This window comes from Ursus arctos, unplaced genomic scaffold, assembly GCF_023065955.2.
Source record: "Ursus arctos isolate Adak ecotype North America unplaced genomic scaffold, UrsArc2.0 scaffold_22, whole genome shotgun sequence".
Lineage (NCBI taxonomy): Eukaryota > Metazoa > Chordata > Mammalia > Carnivora > Ursidae > Ursus > Ursus arctos.
Window position 1 is genome coordinate 5,388,231 of NW_026622897.1, and position 25,167 is coordinate 5,413,397.

Here is a 25,167-nt window from a genome sequence, read left to right on the forward strand (position 1 = left end):
TTGTGTCCCGTCTTTGGCTATTGTGGATAATGCTGCAGTGCACATAGGTTTATGGGTATGCGTGTGAGTGTTTTCAGTTCTTTGGGGAATATACCTAGGAGTGGCCTTGCTGGGTCCTATAATCATCCTATGTTTAACTCTTTGAGGAAGTGCTGAACTGTTTTCCACAGCAGCTGCACCATTTCATATTCCTCCTGCTATGCACAAAAGTCCCAATTTCCCCCACATCCATACCTATGCTAGTTATTTTCTGTTTTGTTTTTGGTTTTGTTTTAATTTTTATTATTATAGCAGCCTAATGGATGTGAAGTGGTATCTCATTGTGGGTTTTTTTTTGCATTTCCTTAATGACTAATGATGTTGAACATCTTTTCTTGTGCTTATTAACCATTTGTATACATTCTTTGGAAGAATGAATATTCAAGTACTTTGCCCATTTTTTTAGTTGGTTGTCTTTTTGTTGTTAAGCTATAGGATTTCTTTATGCATTCTTGATATTGAGCTCTTACTCTATGATTTGCAAATATAGTCTGGTTATTGAATCAGTATATATGATTTGCAAGTAGTTTATCCCATTCTGTACATTGTCTTTTCACTTTCCTGATAATGTCTTTTGATGCACAAAAATTTTTAATTTTGATGAAGTCTGATTTATCTTTTTCTTTCATTCCTCATGCGTTTGGTGTTTCATGTAAGAATCCATTGTCAAATCCAACCTCATGAAGATTACCACTATATCTTATTCTAAGAGTTTTATGGTTTTAGCTCTTCTATTTAGGTTGTTGATCCATTTTAATTTTTACATATGGTATGAGGTAGGGGTTCAGCTTCATTCTTGGGCATGTAGAAATCTAGTTGTTCTGCTATCATTTGTTGAAGAGACTATTCTTTCCCCAGTGAATGGACTTGGCACCCATGTCAAAAATCATTTGGCCATTGATGTGTGGATTTATTTATGGATTCTCAATTCTATACCCTTGGTTTGCCTTTATGCCAGTACCACTCTGTTCTGATTACTATAGCTTCATAGTAAGTTTTGAAATCTGGAAGTGGGTATCCTCCAATTTTGTTCTTTTTCAAGATCATTTTGGCGATTTGAGGTGCCTTGCAATTCTCCTATGAATTTAATGACCAGCTTTTTCATTTATGCAAAAAAAAGACTATTGGAATTTTGAATGAAATTGCATTGAATATGTGATCATTTAGGTAGTATTGAGATCTCAAAAATTTGTCTTCCAGTCCATGAACATGGGATGTGTTTCCATTTATTTGGACTTTGTAAATTTCTTTTATCCTTGCTTTACAGTTTTCAGTGTACAAGATTTTTGTATTTTTGGCTAAATTTATTCCCAGGTATTTAATTCTTTCAGATGCTATTGTAAATGGAATTGCTTTCTTAGTTTACATTTTAGATTGTTGTTGCTGATGTATAGAAATACAACTGATTTTGTGTGTTGATTTTTGTGTGCTGATCTTGTGATCTGCACTTTTGCTAGTTTATTTGTTACTAGTACATTTCTTGTGGATTTGTTGGGAGTTTATTTGTGTATAGAATCATGTCATTTATGAATATGTTTTTACTTTTTCTGATTTTGATGCCTTTTAGTTCTTGTCTAATTACTCTGGCTAGAAGTTCAATGCAGTGTTGAATAGCAGGGGTGAAGGTGGGCATCCTTATCTTGTTCCTGATCTTAGTGGGAAAACTTCCATTCTTCCAACATTGATTATGTTGTTACCTGTGGGTTTTTCATAAATTACCTTTATTACATTGGGTAAGTTCCTATCAATGTTTTCTCGTGAAAGGAGATTGAATTTTGTCAAATGCCTTTGCTGTGTTTATTGGAATGATCATGTATTTTCCTTCATTTTACTAATGTGATGTATTACATGGATTAATTTTCTTATATTGGCCTGCTCTTGTGTTCCCAGGATAAATCCTGCTTGCTTATGGTATATAATATTTTTAATAAGCTCTTAACATTCAGTTTGCTTGTACTTTTTTTGAGTTTTAAATCTATATTGGTTTTTTTTTTTTTTTAAGATATATTTATTTGACAGAGAGCACAAGTAGGGGGAGCTGCAGAGGGAGAGAGAGAAGCAGGCTTCCCACTGCGTAGGGAGTCTGACGACGTGGGGCTTGATCCCAGGAGCCTGGGATCATGACCCGAGCTGAAGGCAGACGCTTAACCAGCTGAGCCACCCAAGCTCCCCTTAAATCTATATTCCTAAGGGGCATTGAGTATTACAATTTTCCTGTGACGTATTTATTTTCCTTGATATTAGAGAATTTCTGGCCTCCTAGAGTGAGTTAGGAAGTATTCCCTACCATTCTATTTCTTGGAAGAGTTTGAGATAGACTGTTGTTAATTCTTAAGCGTGTGTTTGGTAGTGTTTTTCTAGTCTTTTTCCCCCCTAGTCGTCTTTTTTAATGTAGGTTGTTATTGCTACATATTTTCCTTTCAGTGCTGCCTTTGCTGCATTCCATAAATTGGGGTATGCTGTGCTTCTGTTTTCATTTGTCTCTAAGCTCTTTTAGCGTATTTAAGACGGTTGTTTGACGCCTTTGTCTAGTAATGCCACTCTGTCAGCTTTCTCACGATCTGTTTCAAACAGTATATTTTATTTCTTTAGATGGGCCATCCTTTCCTACTCTCCTATTTCTTTGTATGCCTTGTGTTTTTTTTTTTTTTAATGATTTTTTTTACCTTAAAATTTTTTTAATTAAAAATTTGTTATGTTAGGTTCAGGTGTATAATGTAATGATTCAACAGTTTTATACATTATTCATCATGATGAGCATCCTCTTAATCCTCTTTATCTGTTTCACCCATCCCTCACCCTCCTCCCCTTTGGCAGGCTCCAGTTTGTTCTCTGTAGTTAAGAGTCTTTTTGTCTGTCTTTTTTTTCTTTGTGTTTGTTTTGTTTCTTAAATTTCACATATGAGTGAAATCATATGGTATTTGTCTTTCACTTATTTCACGTAGCGTAATACCCTCTAGGTTCATCCATGTTTTCACAAAAGCATGATCTCGTTGTTCATGATCACACAATGTTCCACTGTGTGTGTGTGTGTGCACGCGTGCACTGTATCTCGTTTTCATATTCACCCATCGATGGACACTTGGGCTGCTTCCATACCATGACTACTCTAAAAAATGCTGCTGTAAACATAGGGGTGCACATATCTTTTTGAATGAGTATTTTCATCTTTGGGTAAATGCCCAGTCATGGAATTATTGGATCACATGGTAATTCTATTTTTAACTTTTTTTGAGGAAGCTCCAGACTGTTTTCTACAGCAGCTGCAGCAGTTTGCATTCCCACTGACAGTGCATGAGGGTTCCTTTTCCTTCACAACGTCTCCAACACCTGTTATTTCTTGTCTTTTTGATACAAGCCGTTCTGACAGGTGTGAGGTGATACGTCATGTGGTTTCGATTTGCATTTGCCTGATGATGAGTGATGTAGAGCATCTTTTCTTGTGCCTTTTGGACGTTTGCCTGTCTTCTTTGGGGAAGATGTCTGTTCAAGTACTCTGCCCATTTCTAAATCAGATTATTTTTTGATTGTTGAGTTGTGTAAATTCTTTATATATTTTGGATATTAACCCTTATCAGATATGTCATTTGAAGATCTCATGTCTTGCCTTGTTGTTCTGTTGACGGTTTCCTCTGCTATGCAAAGGCTTTTTATTTTGGTGTACTTCCAGTAGTTTTTTTTTGGTGTGTTTTTTGTTTGTTTTTGCTTTTGTTTCCCTTGCCTGAGGAGGCATATCTAGAAGAATTTTTCTTTGGCTGATGTCAAAGAAACTACCGTCTGTGTTTCCTTCTAGGAGTTCTGTGGTTTCAGGTTTCACTTTAAGGCTTAATGCATTTTGAGTTTATTTCTGTATATGTTGTAAGAAAGTCGTTTAGTTTCATTCTTTGGCATGTAGCTGTCCAGTTTTCCTGACATCATTAGTTGAAGAGACTGTCTTTTCCCTGTTGTATTGTCTTGCCTCCTTTGTCATAGATTAATTGAACATATGAGCATGGATTTATTTCTGGGCTCTCTGTTTTGTTCTGAAAACTGGATATTTTACTATTATAATGTAACTGGGGAAGTCAGATTTTCCCCTCCCCAGGGCTTGACTTTTTTTTAATTGTTGAAGGCCGTTGTGGTCCATTTGTTTCATGAGTATACCTAACTCTTTGTGCAGAGAGTGTATTCCTTGCTGTGTGTGGCTACTGAAGCCTATTCCTTGACTTGCGTTCAGGTAGTGTTTTGACAGAGATTTCCTTGAATGCTGGGAGTGAGTGAAGGAGAGAGAATGAGAATCTTCCCTAATTTCTGCGGACTGGCTCTGTGTTAGGACTCTTCTTCAACACTTAGGCAGGTTTGCACTGAGCCTAGGGATTAGCCCAAAGTGAAAGTTTGTGGTCTTCTCAGATGTTTTTTGAGCGAGCGTCTTACACTGGGCATGTGTGTGGCTTTCTCAATTTCCCAGATACAGGTGTGATTTTGAATGCTCTAATTTCACAAGGAAATTGTCTTCCCAGCTTTTCATCCTAGGCTTTAGGCAGTCTGTTGTATGGCTCAACAGTAATCTTTTGTTCCTCACAGCCGTGGGTAGTTGGTGAGTTTTATGGTGCTTTCAAGCGTGCTCAAGGCTTTTCCAGCCTGGGGAGATCCAGGTTAAACAAATCAGAGCTAAGCCCCTTACATTATCATTTATTACCAGCCCCAGACTGGTTTGGAACAGATGTATACAAGAGTTTGCAAATATGGTCTGCTATGCTCCCTCCAGAGCCTGAGCCAGGACCCCGTATTGGGAATGGGGACTGTAGGTTTCATGGCAACTGCCAAGCTGGGGAGGGAGTAATGGGGGAAAGGCAAGTAAAACACCACAGGGTTTTCCTACAGTTTTTGAGTTGCCTTTTTTTTTTTTTTTTTTTTAAACTTAGCATTTGCTTGCTTGCTGTGTAAATCTTTGTTTTACCGAGTTCTGACGGTTCTGCCTGTTTTTCAGTATCTCTGTCGGGAGGAGAGATTGGCGCTATCTACCCTGTCAATTTGCTGATGTCACTTCTCTTTTTGGCTTTTAAACCTTCTTAAGGAATTAGATATGAAAGTGACTTCTATGTCAGGCCACTTCAGAATGAGAGCTGCTGAATGAAAATGACTTTGAGCTTCTGTGAAAGTAGTTCCTAGAACTTACCACTTTCTTTCCTGTGTTAGGCCTTCTCGTTTCGTGGATGTGTCGTCACGGAGCTTCTCCCTGTGTTGTGACCTGTTAAGCCAGGTTTGCCACACGGCAGTCACTTACTGTAAGGACGCTCTGGAAAATCATCTCCACGTGATTGTTGGCACACTTATACCCCTTGTGGACGATCAGATGGAGGTGCAGGGACAGGTACTTCCCCAGATCCTCTTCGCAGATATTTGAAGTAACGTTGATGAAGTGTTCGTGGAAGGAGCTGCGTGTTTTACGTTTACTGGTGTAGTCAGTCATTTTGATGAATTAATATTTGTAATCATTTAATTACAGAGCACCTAGTAATTTTGATCTTACAAATAACCTAAGAGTTTGTGTGTCTTAGGTTGAAGTGTAGAGGTGATAAAAACCAGGGACAGCGGTTGACCTCACTGTCACGGTGCATGAGGTATTCTGTGGAATGTCCCAGTAATACTGGCCCTTCTCTATCCCAGTGCTCATCCTGTAGCAGCACCTTACGTATCTGTTGAATCACTTGAAAGCACAGAAACGGTCCTAGGTGCTACTGTAGAAATAATTAGAACATTTTATCTGAACTGGCCTAGTAGAGTCGTTATCATTTATTAGGGTAGGTTTGGTGGTTTTACTTTAAAATATAATTAAACCATTTTTCCCTTTTGATTTTTTTTTTTAATTATGTTTAGGTGTTGGACTTGTTGAAATACTTAGTGATAGATAACAAGGATAATGAAAACCTCTATATGACAATTAAACTTTTAGATCCTTTTCCTGACCATGATGTCTTTAAGGATTTGCGCATTACTCAGCAGAAAATTAAATACAGTAAAGGACCCTTTTCGCTTTTGGAGGTAATAATTATTCCATCATTGTACTATTTTTATTAGGGTAGAGAGCAGTACTTTTTGAAAACTTGCAGTTCTCTAAAAGTAAAAAACTGAATCTTTTTTAAAAGATATAAAAAAATAAGATTTGCCCTTTCAACAAATAAAAAGTGAAATCTTAATATATTCTCTTGTATTGCAGTAAAAATTTAAATATCAAAGTTTCTTGATTAAGATCTAAAATTAAATAAGAAATATCTAAAATATGCTTGGTTTTCATACACATCAAATCTATTAATATCTCAAAATTACCATCTGATCCTTTGAGGGACAATTTAATGTTTGAATTAGAGATGATATTTGAATTTTTAAAGAGTTTTTCAAGTTTTAATCTTATTTTAATCTTTTTTTTTAAAGATTTTATTTATTTATTTGACAGACAGCCAGTGAGAGAGGGAACACAAGCAGGGGGAGTGGGAGAGGAAGAAGCAGGCTCCCAGCAGAGGAGCCTGATGTGGGGCTCGATCCCAGGATTCTGGGATCACGCCGTGAGCCGAAGGCAGACGCTTAACGACTGAGCCACCCAGGCGCCCCTAATCTTACTTTAATTTTTATAAACTTTGAAATTATGTTCAGGTCAAGTTTTTGATACAAATGTTATAATTTTAAAACCATACTCTATCTCTGACTATCAGTATGACAATTAAATAGTACTAAGATGTAAAACTAGAGTTACAGTACTAAATAAGTAGAAATTTAAGCTTTTTCCTTTGAAGGATGCTATTACAATCTTAAAATCTTAAGTATGTTATCAGAGACAGTCTGTTAGAATTTAAGTGATTACAACATTGGCAGATTTGAAATGGAAGAAGTCATTTATTTCTACCTCGTGTGGTAATAATAGTGATTATGAGTCAATGTGTATGAAAGGCATTTACTACTTTTTTATGTTTTATTTGATAGACTTCATACATATCCAAAAAGCAAGTTACGTTTTTAATTAATTTTCTCTTTTAGGAAATAAATCATTTTCTCTCCGTGAGTGCTTATGATGCCCTTCCCCTGACAAGGCTGGAAGGCCTGAAGGATCTCCGCAGACAGCTAGCTCAGCATAAGGACCAGATGGCCGGCCTCATGAGAGCATCTCAGGGTACTGGTGTTAATGACGCGGGGTTATTTGTACCTGTTTGTTTCGGAAGAGTCTTTTATAAATTCTTGCCCTTTGTTTAACTGCTGTGGACTTACTTTTGACTCTCAGCATGTAGTTCATCATTTCCCATCCAACCGTGAAAGAGATCGTGAGTGGTCTCCTCACCTTGAATTAACCCCATTTTATCCATTGTCCACACGTCTGCCAGAACGGTTTCTCTGAACCCAGACATGATCGTGTTACTCTACTGCTTGACAAGTTTTAACCACTTCCTGCCTGAAAGGAACATTTGAATTCCTCAGAGCCAGGCGTACGCGTAGTCTGTCTGCGCCTGTTGCTCCAACTTGTTTAAGTAAAAGAAATATGTCCCACTTTAGGTCTCTTATGTATGTGCATATGTGTAATCATGGATGTATATGTGGGCATGTTTTTCTATATAAACACATATTTGTATATGTGTTTCTAGAATTTTTTTTTTTTAAAGATTTTATTTATTTATTCGCCAGCGAGAGAGGGAACACAAGCAGGGGGAGTGGGAGAGGAAGAAGCAGGCTCATAGTGGAGGAGCCTGATGTGGGGCTCGATCCCATAATGCCGGGATCATGCCCTGAGCTGAAGGCAGACGCTTAACCGCTGTGCCACCCAGGTGCCCCGTTTTTAGATTTTTTTTTTACTTAATTTTTATGTTGATTTGATTTGAGTTTAGGTTTTTCTAGTATTGTACTTGGAGAAATTTTTTCTACTTAGGTTTTGATTTTCATCTTTTGTCCATTAATGTAATGTAATTAAATTTCCATTGTGATTTCCATTGTGGTTTTTTTTTCCAGTAGTTTTATTTTTTATTTTTTTAAAGATTTTATTTATTTATTTATTTATTTATTTATTTGAGAGAGAACATGAGCGAGAGAGCACAAGCAGGCAAAGAGGCAGGCAGAGGAAGAGGGAGAAGCAGACTCCCCGCTGAGCAGGGAGCCCAACGTGGGACTTGATCCCAGGACCCTGGGATCGTGACCTGAGCCAAAGGCAGACGCTTAACTGACTGAGCCCCTCAGGTGCCCCTCCAGTAGTTTTAGAAACTAATTTTGGTCTTGATCATGAGCTCAGAGTTTGGAGTGCATTTGTTCTGAGACACACGTGTGTGTGTGTGTGTGTGTGTATAAAAGATGAACACATCCATGTTTGGGTAATTTACTGGTGCAGACCTGTCTTGTCCAAAACAGCCACTAGTTGTTTTTAGCTATTTAATTCAGTGAATTCAAGTTTAATGCAATTTAAAATTTAGTTTCTTCATCACCTGGCACACATCAGGTTCTCAGTAGTAACCAGGCTAGTGGCTGTTGTTGGACAGTGCACGTTACGGAACATTTCTGTCATTGTGGAGAGTTCTCTAGGACGTTGCTGGTCTAGACTCAATCTAGGGGTTAAAGACCAACGTGTGCTTCCAGGGTCTCTTGTTGGTTAATATTGAATGATTTTTGTGTTTAACTCTTAGTGATTTTGCTAAGGTATCGGCTGATTGGCACAACTTATTAGGCTGTTTCTCTTTCTCTGCCAGATATTGCTTCACTTTCACTTTTACATGGTTCTGTTTTATAAGGAAGCTCAAATACATTCACGTTATGTTTTTTGACCTGCTTGTGATTTAAAACCTTGTTTTTAAAAGACTTTATGAAAGTTTTCTAGTCAGATAATTTAATCTATAAATACATTGTAAAGAAACATGTTTTCTACATTGTAGTTGAAACTAATTTTTATACACTGCTCCTAGATAACCCGCAGGACGGCGTAATGGTGAAGCTCATTGTCAGCTTGTTGCAGTTATGCAAGATGGCGGTGAACCACACTGGTGAAAGAGAAGTTTTAGGTAAACTCCTTGGCTAAATGAATATGAGTTTTTATGTTCGTGTGGTCATCTCTGTTTTCAAATTCAGTAAAAGTTTGTCATTTGGGATAATAGGGCAATGTGAGATGCTAGCTGAGGTAGGTTTCTGTTTAGTTCAAGTGTCCCTAAGCAGCCCTCCTTTCATATTTTCCTTCCTTAAACATTTGCATAAAGTGAAAAGTTAGTGAGTAATGTGTATGCATCACTGTTCATTTAAAAATGCCTTATAAATATTTAGGAAAGTCAGAAATATTTGTAGTGTTAAGTTGCAAGTAAACAGACTTTCTGATATGTTTTGTAAATATAACTGACCAGTACTTCATCTTTTTTATAGGGCAGAGTAAGAATGAGGATTTGGAGGGCTAGGTGAATTAAATCAGATGTGAAAGCCGCATCCCGGCCCTTTCCTACCACCATTTGGGGGGTATCCTAGTGTAAGATAAATGGCCACCACACATCCCGCCTAGAAGAGGTGTTTAGACTTAGTGGTCACAGGATGGAGACACTGATTGACGTCACCTTGAGGTTGTCATGATAACATTGCTTCAAATAAGAAAAATGGGAGGAATAAGAGGTCCGTCAAGATTCTGCTCTCTTTCAGTGGAGTCTGTCTGCTCAGTGGGAGCCTAGTAACTAGGGCGCTCCTTTATTTTGAAAATTTTTCACAAGCAGAAGGTACCTGTGCATGTAGCTCCCAGACGAGGAAACAGAGCCTTACGAGCACCTGGAAGTTTCCTTTGACCAAGGAATTCACACGTTTGTCCGTAATTTAACTGTTTCTAGGGACAGAGCTGATTTGCTCCAGGAGCCCTGAGTGCCTTTCCTGTGGAGCATCAGATCTTAGTGTGGTTATTCATCAGTCCTAGTGGTGCAAGACTGAAAGCTTTCACCCCCAGGTCAGGAAGGAGACGAGGTTGTCTGCTTTCACCAGTGCTGGGCCAAGTTGTACTGGAAGTTCTAGCCAGAGCCGCGGAACAAGGGGAAAAGAAAACGCATCCAGACTGGAAAGAAAAATGTAAAACTGTCTCTGGTCACAGATGACATGATCCTATATCTAGAAAATCCCAGACAATCTACAGAAGTCTACGGTAATACTGCTAATAAATGAGCTCAGCACAATTGCAGGGTATAGGATCCATACACAAAATTTAGTTGTGTTTCTATATGCCATCAGTGAACAATCTCAAAAGAAAATTTCATTCCATTTACAAGTCTGCTTATAATAGTGTCTAAGAGAATCCAGTGCTTGGGGGTAAGTTCAATCAAGGAAGTGAAAGACTTGTAACAATCTGTTGGTTAGAAGTGAGTCACCAGGTACGCCCCATACTAAAGTGGGAGGAACTAGGGCTACAGCTTCTATTTTTTTTTTTTTTTTTTTTTTTTTTTTTTACATATTTTGGAGATCTTTCCAAGTTAGTATATAAAGATCACCTTCAACCTTTTTATTTTTATTTTTATTTTTTTATTTTTTATTAATAATGATTTTTTATTATATTATGTTAGTCACCATACAGTACATCCCCGGTTTTCGATGTAAGGCTCGATGATTCATTAGTTGTGTATAACACCCAGTGCACCATGCAATATGTGCCCTCCTTACTACCCATCACCGGTCTATCCCATTCCCCCACCCCCCTCCCCTCTGTAGCCCTCAGTTTGTTTCTCATAGTCCATAGTCTCTCATGTTTCATTCCCCCTTCTGATTACCCCCCCTTTCTTTATCCCTTTCTTCCCCTACTGATCATTCTAGTTCTTATGTTCCATAGATGAGAGAAATCATATGATAGTTGTCTTTCTCTGCTTGACTTATTTCACTAAGCATTATCTCCTCCAGTGCTGTCCATGTTGTAGCAAATGTTGAGAACTCATTCTTTCTGATTGCTGAGTAATATTCCATTGTATATATGGACCACAACTTCTTAATCCAGTCATCTGTTGAAGGGCATCTCGGCTCCTTCCACGATTTAGCTATTGTGGACATTGCTGCTATGAACATTGGGGTGCATATGGCCCTTCTCTTCACTACGTCTGTATCTTTGGGGTAAACACCCAGTAGTGCAATGGCTGGATCATAGGGTAGCTCAATTTTTAACTTTTTAAGGGACCTCCACACGGTTTTCCAGAGTGGCTGTACCAACTTGCATTCCCACCAACAATGTAGGAGGGATCCCCTTTCTCCACATCCTCTCCAACAATTGTTGTTTCTTGCCTTGTCTATTTTTGCCATTCTAACTGGCGTAAGGTGGTATCTCAGTGTGGTTTTGATTTGAATTTCCTTGATGGCTAATGATTTTGAACATTTTTTCATGTGTCTGTTAGCCATTTGTATGTCTTCATTGGTAAAGTGTCTGTTCATATCTTCTGCCCATTTTTTGATTTGTTTATTTGTTTCTCGTGTATTGAGTTTGAGAAGTTCTTTGTAGATCTTGGATACCAGTCCTTTATCTGTAGTGTCATTTGCAAATATATTCTCCCATTCCGTGGGCTGCCTCTTAGTTTTTCTGACTGTTTCCTTGGATGTGCAGAAACTTTTAATCTTGATGAAGTCCCATAAATTCATTTTATCTTTTGTTTCTCTTGCCTTTGGGGATGTGTCATGAAAAAGGTTGCTTTGGCTGATGTCGTAGAGGTTGCTGCCTATGTTCTCCTCTAGAATTTTGATGGATTCCTGTCTCACATCGAGGTCTTTCATCCATTTGGAGTTTATTTTTGTGTATGGTGTGAGATAGTGGTCAAGTTTCATTCTTTTGCATGTAGCTGTCCAATTTTCCCAGCACCATTTATTGAAGAGACTGTCTTTTTCCCACCGGATGTTTTTTCCTGCTTTATCAAATATTAGTTGCCCAAAGAGCTGAGGGTCCATTTCTGGGCTCTCTATTCTGTTCCATTGGTCTATGTGTCTGTTTTTGTGCCAGTACCATGCTGTCTTTGTGATCACAGCTTTGTAGTACGGCTCGAAATCCGGCATTGTGATGCCCCCAGCTTTGTTTTTCCTTTTCAACAGTTCCTTGGAGATTCGGGGTCTTTTCTGGTTCCATACAAATTTAAGGACTATTTGTTCCAGTTCTTTGAAAAACGTTCTCGGTATTTTGATCGGGATAGCATTGAAAGTGTAGATTGCTCTGGGTAGCATGGACATTTTAACTATGTTAATTCTTCCGATCCATGAGCATGGAATATCTTTCCATCTTTTTATGTCTTCCTCAATGTCTTTTAAGAGTGATTTATAGTTTCTAGAATAAAGGTCCTTTACGTCTCTGGTTAAGTTAATTCCAAGGTAACGTATGGTTTTTGGTGCTATTGTAAATGGGATGGATTCCCTGATTTCTCTTTCTTCGTTCTCGTTATTCGTGTACAGAAATGCAACTGATTTCTGAGCATTGATTTTGTATCCCGCCACATTACTGAATTGCTCTATAACTTCTAATAGTTTGGGAGTGGCTTCTTTTGGGTTTTCCATATAGAGTATCATGTCGTCTGCGAAGAGAGACATTTTGACTTCTTCTTTGCCGATTTGAATACCTTTGATCCCTTTTTGTTGTCTGATTGCTGTTGCAAGGACTTCTAGTACTATGTTGAATAATAGTGGCGAGAGTGGGCATCCTTTTCGTGTTCCTGATCTTAAGGGAAAGGCTTCCAGCTTTTCCCCATTGAGAATAATATTTGCAGTAGGCTTTTCATAGATGGCTTTTATGAGATTGAGAAATGTACCTTCTATTCCTACACTCTGAAGGGTTTTAATCAGGAAAGGATGCTGTATTTTGTCAAATGCTTTTTCGGCATCGATTGAGAGGATCATATGGTTCTTGAGTCTTTTCTTGTTGATATGATGTATCACGCTGATTGATTTGCGAATATTGAACCACGCTTGCATCCCAGGTATGAATCCCACTTGATCGTGGTGGATAATCCTTTTAATGAACTGTTGGATTCTATTAGCAAGTATCTTGTTGAGGATTTTGGCGTCCATATTCATTAGGGAAATCGGTCTGTAATTCTCCTTTTTGAGGGGGTCTTTGCCTGGTTTGGGGATCAAGGTAATATTGGCCTCATAGAATGAGTTTGGTAGCTTTCCTTCTGTTTCTATTTTTTGAAATAGCTTTAGGAGAATAGGTATTATTTCTTCTTTGAATGTTTGGTAGAATTCCCCGGGAAAACCGTCCGGGCCTGGAGTTTTGTTATTTGGAAGGTTGTTTATCACTGACTCAATTTCTTCATAATTAATTGGCCTGTTTAAGAAATCAATTTCTTCCTTTTTCAATCTTGGTAGTTTATAGGTTTCCAGGAAGGATTCCATCTCTTCCAGATTGCTTAGTTTATTGGCATATAGTTGTTGATAAAAATTTCTAATAATCCTTCCAATTTCAATGGTGTTCGTCGTGACCTCTCCTTTTTCATTCATAATTTTAATAATCTGGGTCCTTTCTCTTTTCTTTTGGATAAGTCTTGCCAGTGGTCTGTCAATTTTATTGATTCTCTCCAAGAACCAGCTTCTAGTCCTGTTGATCTGCTCTACTGTACTTCTGGTTTCTGCTTGATTGATTTCAGCTTTAATTTTGGTCACCTGCTTCCTTGTGCGTGGATTAGGCCTGTCCCTCTGTTGCTGTTCCAGCTTCTTGAGGTGAGAATATAAAAACTGCATTTTAGATTTTTCTATTCTTTTGAGTGAGGCTTGGATGGCTATGTATTTCCCCCTTAGGACTGCCTTTGCAGTATCCCATAGGTTTTGGACTGTTGTATTTTCATTCTCATTGGTCTCCATAAATTGTTTAATTTGATTTTTGATTTCCTGGTTTATCGAGTCATTCCTGAGCAGGATGGTTCTTAGTCTCCAAGTGTTTGAGTTTCTTCCCAATTTTTCCTTGTGGTTGAGTTCCAATTTCAGAGCGTTGTGGTCTGAGAATATGCAGGGGATAATTTCAATCTTTTGGTATCGGCTGAGACCTGTTTTGTGTCCCAGAACATGGTCTATTCTTGAAAATGTTCCGTGGGCATTAGAATAGAATGAGTATTCTTTGGTTCTGGGGTGTAGTGTTCTATATATATCTAAGAGGTCCAACTCGTCGAGTATGGCATTCAAAGCCTTTGATTCTTTGCTTAGTTTTTGCCAGGATGTTCTGTCTATTTCTGAGAGTGGAGTGTTGAGGTCCCCTACTATTAATGTATTTTTATCTATATGTCTCTTTATTCTGGTTAAGAGTTGGCTTGTGTATCTTGCTGCTCCCCTGTTGGGGGCATATATATTTATAATTGTCATATCCACTTGTTGAATACTTCCTTTAAGAATAATATAGTGCCCTTCTGCATCTCTAACTATAGTCTGTAGTTTAAAATCCAATTTATCTGATATGAGAATTGCTACCCCAGCTTTCTTTTGAGGTCCATTTGCGTGAAAGATGGTACTCCATCCCCTTACTCTCAGTCTGAATGCATCTTTGGGTTTGAAATGAGTCTCTTGTAGACAGCAAATGGATGGGTCATTTCTTTTTATCCAATCTGCAACCCTGTGGCGTTTGAAGCCAGAATTTAAACCATTAATGTTCAGGCTGAGTACTGAGAGATATGCTTTTAATTCTGCCATGTTGTCAGTAAAGTCTTTGTTTGTATTGGCTGTGACTTTCTGTTTTGTATCACTCTTGGGGCCTTTTTACTTTTATAGAACCCCCCGTAATACCTCCTGTAGGGCTGGTTTCGTGGTTACGAAATTGGCTAGTGACTGTCGATTCTGAAATGTCTTTATTTCTCCATCAATTCTGAATGACAGCCTTGCTGGATAAAGGATCCTTGGCTGCATGTTTTTCTCTGAAAGAGCTTTAAAAATGCTCCCCCAACCCTTTCTCTCATTCCAGGTCTGTGTAGACAGGTCTGATGTAATTCTGATGCCTTTGCCTTGGTACGTGAGAAATTTCTTTGCCCTGGCCGCTTTCAATACTGTTTCCTTGGATCTCATATTTGCGAATTGCACTATGACGTGACGTGGTGTAGGTCTGTCATGGTTGAGCTTGGGAGGGGTCCTCTCTGCCTCTTGGACACGAATTTTTGTTTCCCTTGCTAGATTAGGGAAGTTTTCAGCTACAATTTGTTCAAATATCTCTTCTAGACCTCTGTTTTTCTCCACCCCCTCAGGGATGCCGATGATTCTAACATTGGATCGTTTCGTTGAGTCAGTAATCTCCCGTAGCCAACATTCGTGGGCGTGGATTTTTTTAAGACCATCTTCTATTTTTATTTTTTCCTCTATTAACCCATCCTCCAATTCACTAACCCTTTCCTCCGCTTCCGTGACCCTGGCCGTTAGAGCCTCTAGTTTTGCCTGCATTTGGCTCATAGAATTTTTAATTTCTGTCAAATTCGCTCTCATTTCCGCCCTTAGGGATTGTATATTCTCAGTAATATTTTCCTGAATACTTTTTTCAAGTCTACTCATTATCTTGACCATTGTTACTCTGAATTCCATTTCTGATAATTTGGTTACATCCATATCCGTTACTTCTGTGGCAGAGGCCCCTGACTCACTGTCTTTTCTTTGCTGGGGGGGGGGTTCTCCTTCTTGTCATTCTGATGAAGAGAGGTTGCGGGGTTTCCAGAGCCCAAATTATTGACTGGGTCCCAGGCCGTGCCCCTTGTTTTATAGGAATCTTAGAGATGTGGGCTTCTTCTTTAAAGATTTTATTTATTTACTTATCTGAGAGAGGGAGACAGACAGTCAGCAAGAACGAAACAGAAGCAGGGGAGTGAGAGAGGAAGAAGCAGCCTCCCAGCGGAGGAGCCCGATGAGGGACTCCTTTCCGGAACGCCGGGATCACGCCCTAAGCCGAAGGCAGGCGCTCAATGACGGCGCCACCCAGGCGCCTGGGTTGTGGGCTTCTTGATTTTTCAGCCTGCCTTCTGTGTTCTGGGGGAGGGGCCTGCCGCGCCGATACTCAGGCAGCCATGTTTGGTTAGAGTCTCCGTGTCCCCTGCGAGGGAGGATGGGGATGGGCACTCTCTGAGCCGGTATTTCCAGGCTTTTGTTCTCTGGCGGCTTTCCCTGGCGGCCGGCTATGCCTCTTCTGAGGGTCAGAGCAGCAGAGGCTGCATTGTCGCAGAACAGAGGGATTGCGGCCCGTTCTCCACTGATGTTCTGGCCACTTTAACTCTCTTACTGTTGGTGCTGCTCAACCCTACAGCGTCCCGGGATGTGCGCACCAACCCGGCGTCCCTGCCTTCACTTCCAGGGCCGGCGCGTCTCTGTCCTTTGTGTTTCTAATGCCGCCAGCCACCGGCCACCCCGCGCGCTCCCGGGTCTCCCGGTCTCAGTCTATGCCCGGTGAGCACACCTCGATTCCGGAGTTTCGTGAGAAGCCTGGTGGCGCGCGCACCCGATTCAGGGTCTCAGTCTGCTGTTTCGCGGGTGCCGACCGCGAGCCCGCCCGCTCCCCCGTGCAGGTGGCCCGCCAGCCGCCAGCCGCCCCGTGCGCGCTCCGGGAGTTCCCGGTCTCAGTCTGGATCCCGTGAGCACACCGGGATTCCGGTGTTCCGGGAGATGCCTGGTGGCGCGCGCGTTCACGGCTCACCGGTCTCAGTCCGCTCTCTCGCGGGTGCCCTCTGTGAGTCCGCCCGCTCCCCCGTGCAGGTCAGGGCTACAGCTTCTGAAGGGAGAGCTATCGAAAAATTTGTGAGCGTATTTTCATAAATTCCCTCATGACGGAGAGAGCATGAGGGAGTTCTCTGGCAGGAACTGCTCTGTCTTCATCTGGGTAGTGATAACACAGGGGGAAAAAATGTGTGTGTGAATTTTCACGGAACCGAGTGTTTAAGATTTAGGTACTTTATTTATGTAATACCTCGAAAATGTTTTACCGGCTTTAAAGTCTGCTGCTGCGTTCATGCGGTAGCTGTGTTGAGACTGTCACCCTCACTCTCTGTGTTCTGTTACTGATTTCTCTCTCCTGGATATGACTTTATAGCAGAAAATATCTTTTGCCCACATGGATATATAAAGAAAATGCTACAATATATAGTAGCTTCTTTAATCTATTCAGAATCTTTGAGAAACCACTTAAATCTTGAAGGATGACACAACATATTTTTGAAACTAGAAAACTTGTTTTATGGGAGATCTTTTAGCTACAACTGTACTGAAAAGGAATTTCTAAATATTACAGAGGCTGTTGGAAGCTGCCTGGGAGAAGTGGGTCCTGTCGATTTCTCCACGATAGCTCTACAGCACAGCGGAGATACGTCTTCTACCAAGGCCCCTGAGTTGTTTGAAGATAAAGAACTTCAGTGGACCTTCATAACCCTGACCTACCTGAATAACACGCTGGTAGAAGACTGGTGAGTGTGGAATGGCCCTGTGTGTCTTCTCGCACCTGCTTCGTCTGACATTCAGGGAAATTGATACTTTACATGAATTAACATCTCCTGAAACTAAAGCATTCTTCTTTAAGTTGCCAGACTTTTCTTTTAATCTCAAGTATTTTAATTAGAAATCATTGTATTTTTATTCATTCCCATAATCCCTGAAGCCCTACTATGTGCCAGGCACTGGAGTCACTGATGAGCATACCAGACAAGGTCCATGTTAAATTCTAGTGACAATAGACAGACAAACAATAAGAAAACTGCCAGGTGGTTCGCTACAGAACATTAACAGTAGGGGAATTGCAAAAGGGCATGTTCTGGGCACTCGTCAAAATCAAAGGCACCACGCTCATTGAGAGGATTTTGATCCTTTCAAGTAAGTCCTAGAGAAGAAGCCTCATAACTCCAAAAATCTTGTTCATCAGACAGCGTTTTCTTTTGCTCATTGACTCTTTGTGCCAAACGAAATTGCAGCAGATTCTATCCTAATTTCTGCTTGGTGGCTGTCAGATCACTTTCACTTTCTGTCTTTGTCCCCCTCCCCCTCCCGCAGGGATTAGTAACTCAGATTTACTGAAGGAGTATTAAAAACTGTTTGATAATTTTGGCATTGATGCTGTAGAATTTTAATTATAGAATTTTTTTTTTTAAGATTTTATTTGAGAGAGAGAGTGAGCGAGAGAGAAAGAGGGAGAGAGAGATAACACAAGGGGGAAGGGGCAGAGGGAGAGGCAGACTCCCCGCTGAGCAGGGAGCCTGACCTGGGGCTCGATCTCAGGACCCTGGGATCATGACCTGAGCTGAAGGCAGACACTTAACCCACTGAGCCACCCAGGGACCCCTAGAATTTTTTTTACAGATGTAAAATTTCCTAATGTAAAAACTGCCTGACACAGCTGACCTTTACACTTTATAGTTGAACAACACAGGTTGTAACTGCCTGGGTCCACTTCTATGTGGATTTTTTTCTATAAATACAGTATGGTACTGTAAATGTATTTTCTTTCCCTTATGATATTCTTCAGAACATTTTCTTTTCTCTAGATTATTTTGTTGTAAAAATACAGTATGTAATACATCCAAATATATAAATATATGTTAATTGACTGTGTTATCTGTATGTCTTCCTGTCAACAGCAGGCTGTGGGTGGTTAAGTTTTGGGGGAGTCAGGATTTATACACAGATTTTGACTGTGGGGATCAGTGTTCCTAACTCGTTCAAGGGTCAACCTGTAATATAAATTTAAAATTTTAGATTTACATTTTTTACTGGAGGTTGTTTCACATTCACCAGTACTTGATACACTTTATAGGCTTCTGAATTCTGTTTTCAGTGTCAAAGTGCGATCAGCTGCTGCTACCTGTTTGAAAAGCATTTTAGCCACAAAGACTGGACATAGTTTCTGGGAGATTTATAAGACGACACCTGATCCCATGCTGATCTACCTACAGCCTTTCAGAACATCAAAAAAAAAGGTCTCTCAAATAATATACGTTTATTGAATACCCACTGTATCTGGAACAGTTCTGTTTGCTGTGGGATATGAATATCCAGTTGCTTAAATAGTATTATACTAACATTTAACCTTTCTTAGAAGTAATTCCAACTGCACTTGAATCCAGGGGATTTGTGTTTTTAATTATAGCGGTGCGGAAGAGTTGAGATAGAAAGCTCAACTTTCGAATAATTTGGGGGATAAGAGGAGTTCTTCACGATAGGCCTTTCTTCTTAGGAGTACAAAACCCTTTCACGGATCCCATGAAATCCATTGATGTTGGATGTGGTTTGTACGTGTTGTGCGACAAGCAGGTGTTTATTGCCATAGGAAGTTAAAGTATCACAGCCCCCTAGTGAAATATAAGATGACCTGTAGATTTCTCCCTTTTTCCACTTTAATATCATAACAACGTTTAACTGAAAGGACTCTGAAGGATATATAAGAACTCTTGCTTCTCTTTCAGTCCAAGCATTCCACTTTAATATTTTCTTTTCATAAAGCAATTGGGAGATAAACAGTAGAATTTTCACCAGATTAACTCCAGGACATATACCCATTGTTGTAATAGTCTTTTTAATATATCATAAATATAATTTTGGTCTTAGTGAGATTACTGGTAATATAAACTGTTAATAAAACCAGTAATGTAATCCGTAAAACACTGTAGTTTTAACATTTTGAAGTCAGTTTTCTGTGGTAGACTTGGACTGGTTTCGTCCATGAGACCAGTGAGGTAGAGAGTTTGTGATGTGTGTGATACTAGTGAGCTAAGAGTAGAACTCAAGCATTCTGCAGTGTAGACCAGTAATTTTTTTATCATACCACTTGGCCTTCTGTATAAACATAAATGTATTTTAATTTTAAGAGTTACTCATTGCCTCCAGAATTATTTTTAACTATATTTAGTTTGGTTTGGAAACAGGTTTATACCTAGATGTTTGTTCTGCGTAGGAAAGATAAAATGTATTTCTAATTACCTTATTCACATGTTTTGACTATTTCCTTTCTAGTTTTTAGAAGTCCCCAGACTGGAGAAAGAAAGTCCGTTAGAAGGCCTGGATGATATGAGCCTGTGGATTCCTCAAAGTGAAAATCATGACATTTGGATAAAGAGGCTGACTTGTGCCTTTTTGGATAGTGGAGGCACGAAAAGTGAAATTCTTCGATTATTAAAGCCCATGTGTGAAGTAAGAAGATTAATTAGTCTGCCTCAATCCCTTTCTACCTGTGCTTTTTGTATTTGAGCCTTCTCTTAACAGTTTTCTTTGGTTGTCCCTTTCCGTTTGGGTTCTGTGTCCATATTTATGGCCTCTCTTTCTAAAAAGAGTGTGGCGGTCATGCACACCGTCTCCGTGAAGCATCACCTGCGCTCAGCTGTTGGGATCCATCAACCGCATCTTTATGGAGCTAGAACTTTGTGCTGTTGGTTTCAGCTGTGGGGTCGTTACGTACCCGATGAGATCTAAAGCCTTCTTGAATAATTTGTAACTAACAGTAGTTAAAACACTGATGATTATAAATTATATTAATCAGAAGTCTGCTTTTTTTGGTTAATTTTTTAAGGTCACCGTCATTTACTTTCCCTAGTATACTTTATTGAGTAAGGAAAAGAGGGAAGCAGTTAACATTGCTTTTTAATTTTTATTTATTTTTTATTTTTTTAAAGATTTATTTGTTTATTAGAGAGAGAGTGAGCAAGCACTCTTTCTGTCCCTTCCCACAGAGGGAGAGAAAGAGAGAATTCCAAGCAGGTGCCATGCTGAGCGTGGAGCCCGAGGCAGGACTCCGTCTCATGACCCCGAGATCACGACCTGAGCCAAACCAAGGGTTGGATGCTCAACTGATTGTACCAGTCAGGCACCCTGCTCTCTTATTTTTGAAGGTCTAATACAGTTTATTTCGGTAGAGTAAAGGTCTATACCAAATCAAACACAAAATTTACACGCTTTTATCAAATATGCCACCCAAAACAGTATTATATGGTGATGCTCTAAGACTTTAATGCTAACCTAATTTATATTGTACCATCAAGCACGATTCAGTGACAGTGTGAAAACAAAATATCTGACTGGTTCAGACATCTACCAGCTAAAAGTAACTCACTGATAGACAACGGCGTGGATGGAACTAGAGGATATTATGCTAAGTGAAATAAGTCAGTTAAAGATAAATACCATTTGATTTCACTCATATGTGGAATTTAAGAAACAAAACAGATGAATGTAGAGGAAGGGGGGAAAAGAAAGAGAGGGAAACAAAGCATAAGAGACTCCTCATGATAGAGAACAGACGGAGAGTTGAGGGAGGGACGTGGGAGTGGGGGGGTTAGACAGGTGATGGGCATCGAGGAGGGCTCTTGGGGGCACTTATGGTGGGTGTTGTATGTAAGTGGTGCATCACCAAATTCTACTCCTGAAACCAATTTTACCATATATGTTAACTAACTAGAATTGAAGTAAAAACTTGAAATAAAAAAACAAACTGATGGAGAAGAGAGTATTTTGATAAAGTGCCCTCATTGGAAGCCGTTGAAAAAGCAGTCCTTCCTTCTAACAGAAGAAGTGTTGGCAGTGCACGAATCCCGCACTCTCTGCAGTACTACCTGGTGCGCGTACTAGGTCAGCTTGTTTGGAGCCTGGACACGCAGCGCGTGTCCCGCTAGTGAACATAGCTAATATATTTTTTTTATAAAGTTCTGACTTGGCGCCACAGGGTAAAATGTTCCAAATACACATAGACACAACACCCCAATTCCAAATTCCTTACATCCTTTATTTCTAAAACTGCTGTTTGATTTGTTAGTTTAAAAAGAAAGAAGTGTGCATTTGGTCATTTGTCATCTGTTTTGTGACTGTAGTGTGTGATGAATATAGGAAGCGAGTACCTTGACAAAAATAAGGGTGAGTACTATTTTAATGTGCCACAAGTGTTAAAGTACTTTCCTACACGTTGGAATGTATCACAAATAAGTACCCAAATTGTATATTCAAAGTGGAGTTTATTAAAATAATAAACATTTGAACATGAGTGTTGTAGCTTTTCACTGAGTGTAGAAAATGTACAAAAATCAGATTTTCAGATTTTCTCTTAAACTTTGATGCCCTATTTTCTTTTATATCAAATTAGAAAACTGTGTGTTATTAGTAACACTTTCCAACTATGACATTTTATTTGCAGTTGTGACATAATAATTTCATTCTAAACGTTATCCTATTTCATTATGTGCATATGGCCTAATTGGAAATGAACAGTTGTCATGTAACTAACACGTGTGTTTCACATCGATACTCTGGGTTACTTTGATTTTTCTTGAGCGCTGCCTGGTACATGCACTTTGTGTTTTAGAGATAACATTGAGTTCATGACAGATTCGTCTGTCATTTTTCTTTTAAGTCTGATATGCCAATAACAGGGAATAAAAATGTTAAGTGAAATAGAGTATTTTCACTCAGACTGTTGACTCGATGTGTTCCAGGTGAAAACTGACTTTTGTCAGGCTGTGCTTCCATACTTGATTCATGATGTTTTACTCCAAGATACAGAGGAATCCTGGAGAAGTCTGCTTTCTGCGCACATTCAGGGATTTTTCACTAACTGTTTCAGACACTCCTCACCACCGAGCCGATCCACGACCCCTGCCAATTTGGATTCAGGTATTCTGTTAAATTTCTGGCATTTGTACTGTTAACTTCTCAGTTCTAGAGAAAGATTTGTTGGAATTCCTTCAGGATGCTGTATTGGCTTAATGCTGTAACCTCTAAATATTTATGTTCTCATCATCTGTAGAATGGAGATGAAAGTCGTAGCCCGTTTTCAGTGAGATCATATACGTAAGGCCCCTGGGATCATGCTTGGTGAATAGTACTCCCTCCGGGGTTGTGGCTGCTAAGAGTGGAGCAGCTGACTGAGCACTCGGTGTGTGTCAGGCTCTGTGCTTGGCACTGGCAGCCTGGATACGGAGACAGCCCCCTACATTCTAGCAGTGGAAAAAGCCGACAAATAAATGCAAGCAAATATTTTGGGTACCATGTTGGAGACAGGGTGAAATTTTATGGTAAAGATCTGGCCAACTCATTTTTTTAAAATAACTCTTGTGTTACAAAATATTTATTGTGGAAAATAATAGAGATATTAGCATAAATTTAAACACTAAATTGCCTGTAATCCTGTGATCTAGGATGACTATGGTTAACATTTGGTGTACGTCCTTGGAGTTTTTTTAAATAATAACAACCAAAAACAAAACCCCTAAAGCAAAACAAGAAAAACCCCCCAAAAACCCAAAATAGATTGTATTTTATTTACTTTTATAACCAAATTTCTTTTTATGCTTCATAAGAAATACTCTCCCACAGTAGGAGCTTGGAGCAGGAGAACTTGCACGAGGAGCAGGAATCCTGTACTGTGTGTGTACATAATACATGCATGCGTGCTGCAGGGTCATTGTGGGTCAGTTTTTCAAACCTAAAATTAAATAAAGGAAAAAAATTCACAAATCCATAATGTTAACTTACTGTCTTTAATATGTGTTATTAATATATTTTATGTGCAAACATAAAACCAGGTACGAATTCACTTAGTGTGCTTGGGACCAATACAGTTCTAAGACAGCTACTGATTTGCGTGCTGTTTCACTGCAACTAAATGGCTCTTTCCCAATCTTGACTGTGGTTCCTGTCACTTTGGCGTAGGTTGTGAACACACGATTCTCCCAGTTGTTTCCTTCTGACTGCTGGAATCTCTGACAGGACCGTGCTGTCTTGTAGACCGCACTTTGCTCTGTTCTGTTTTATGTAGTGCTTTGCCATTGACAGCACTTGCACATCTCCCGTTTGAAATAATACAATTATAAACATAGACACGGAAGCTCTTTCTGTGTTCCTAGTAGAATATACGTTGGTCTTGTAAATGATCTGCAGTGTGCTTATGTGAATTTTCGTTAGATTATCAAAATGAAATTCATGAAATAAAAATTCTCATAGAGACGTTGCAAACTAAACTATATCTCCTGTCCCTAATTTGGGAAATAAGGTAGAAGTGGTTCAATTACCAGTAAGCAGTTAAACTTTAAATATTAAAATAATTTAAAGTCATATTAAAAACAATTTTTAGGGGCGCCTGGGTGGCTCAGTCGTTAAGCGTCTGCCTTTGGCTCAGGGCGTGATCCCAGAGTCCTGGGATCGAGCCCCACATCAGGCTCCTCTGCTGGGAGCCTGCTTCTTCCTCTCCCACTCCCCCTGCTTGTGTTCCCTCTCTCGCTGGCTGTCTCTCTCTCAAATAAATAAATAAAATCTTTAAAAAACAACAACACAATTTTTATTACCACGTTTAATATAATCACTGTCTATGATGACCTGGCAGTTCATTATCATGAACACGGCCAAGGCTTTTTTCGTGTTTATCATATATACGTACATATTTATGCTATCACCATTCATAGCTAAAAATAGCCTGTTTTATTTTACCTTTGTAAAGTGCCAATATCGATATAGCCGTAAATGAAAATTTAAATTTCACATGCAAAATTCTGTGGTTTAAAAGGAGAACAAATACCGATTTCTATCAGATTAAATGGTTTATCTCTTCTGATGTCTGTCCGTCTCCTGTCTTCCCTTGAATGTCTCCTGTGCATCCCGGACTCACTTGTCCAAAGTAAACTTACATCTTCATCCTGTTCCCTTGGCCCACTTCTCTGGTGTGTGTACCTCTTAGTGACTGGCACTCAGTTGCCTGTGTCCACCCATGGCCAGATCCTGCCAGTTCTGTGTTGTGAATGATGTGAGTCCATCTGTTCCTCGCTCGCCCCAGCGCCCTGCCTGCCTTTTGGCTCTGTGGTTCAGCACAGTTGACACTCTTTCACTAAATTCTTGTTTGGCTGTCTCAGGTAGTGTGAGTGACTGTTGCCTGGAACCCCGTGTTACTCTTCTGTCAGATAGCACTTTTTCTGTGAAACTTCTCTTGTTCAGATCAGGTTCCTTTCGATAGGCCTGTCGGTGCCGTCCACTTGCCTGGTCCTAGCACCCGGCACACCGTGTAGTCAGTGTGTCCATGTGCTCACCGGCAGTCTGTTGTATTCAGTGTTGTGTCCTGAGCACCTGGTACAGAAAAGATCCTCAATAAGTATTTACTGAATCAGTGAATTAGTCCCCTTCAGAAATAAGATACAAATTGTAATTAAATTCTCAGTTTTCTTAGGCATAGTAGTTTATTTTATTCTTTTTATTTATTTGAGAGAGAGAGAGATCGGGAGAGCA

The 25,167-nt window shown here is 39.6% G+C and overlaps 1 protein-coding gene across 2 annotated transcripts in view; it reads left to right on the forward strand.

The window, feature by feature from the left end:
• Positions 1-25,167, forward strand: part of ATM (ATM serine/threonine kinase) — a 125,167-nt gene that overhangs the window by 60,414 nt on the left and 39,586 nt on the right. For both annotated transcript variants that reach the window (XM_048217204.2, XM_026505820.4), the window contains exons 32-39: positions 5,218-5,392; positions 5,899-6,063; positions 7,054-7,186; positions 8,955-9,050; positions 17,216-17,387; positions 18,749-18,890; positions 19,924-20,100; positions 22,389-22,566. In XM_048217204.2, coding sequence (XP_048073161.2) covers positions 5,218-5,392; positions 5,899-6,063; positions 7,054-7,186; positions 8,955-9,050; positions 17,216-17,387; positions 18,749-18,890; positions 19,924-20,100; positions 22,389-22,566 — 1,238 coding nt within the window. The remainder of the gene's footprint in view (positions 1-5,217; positions 5,393-5,898; positions 6,064-7,053; positions 7,187-8,954; positions 9,051-17,215; positions 17,388-18,748; positions 18,891-19,923; positions 20,101-22,388; positions 22,567-25,167) is intronic.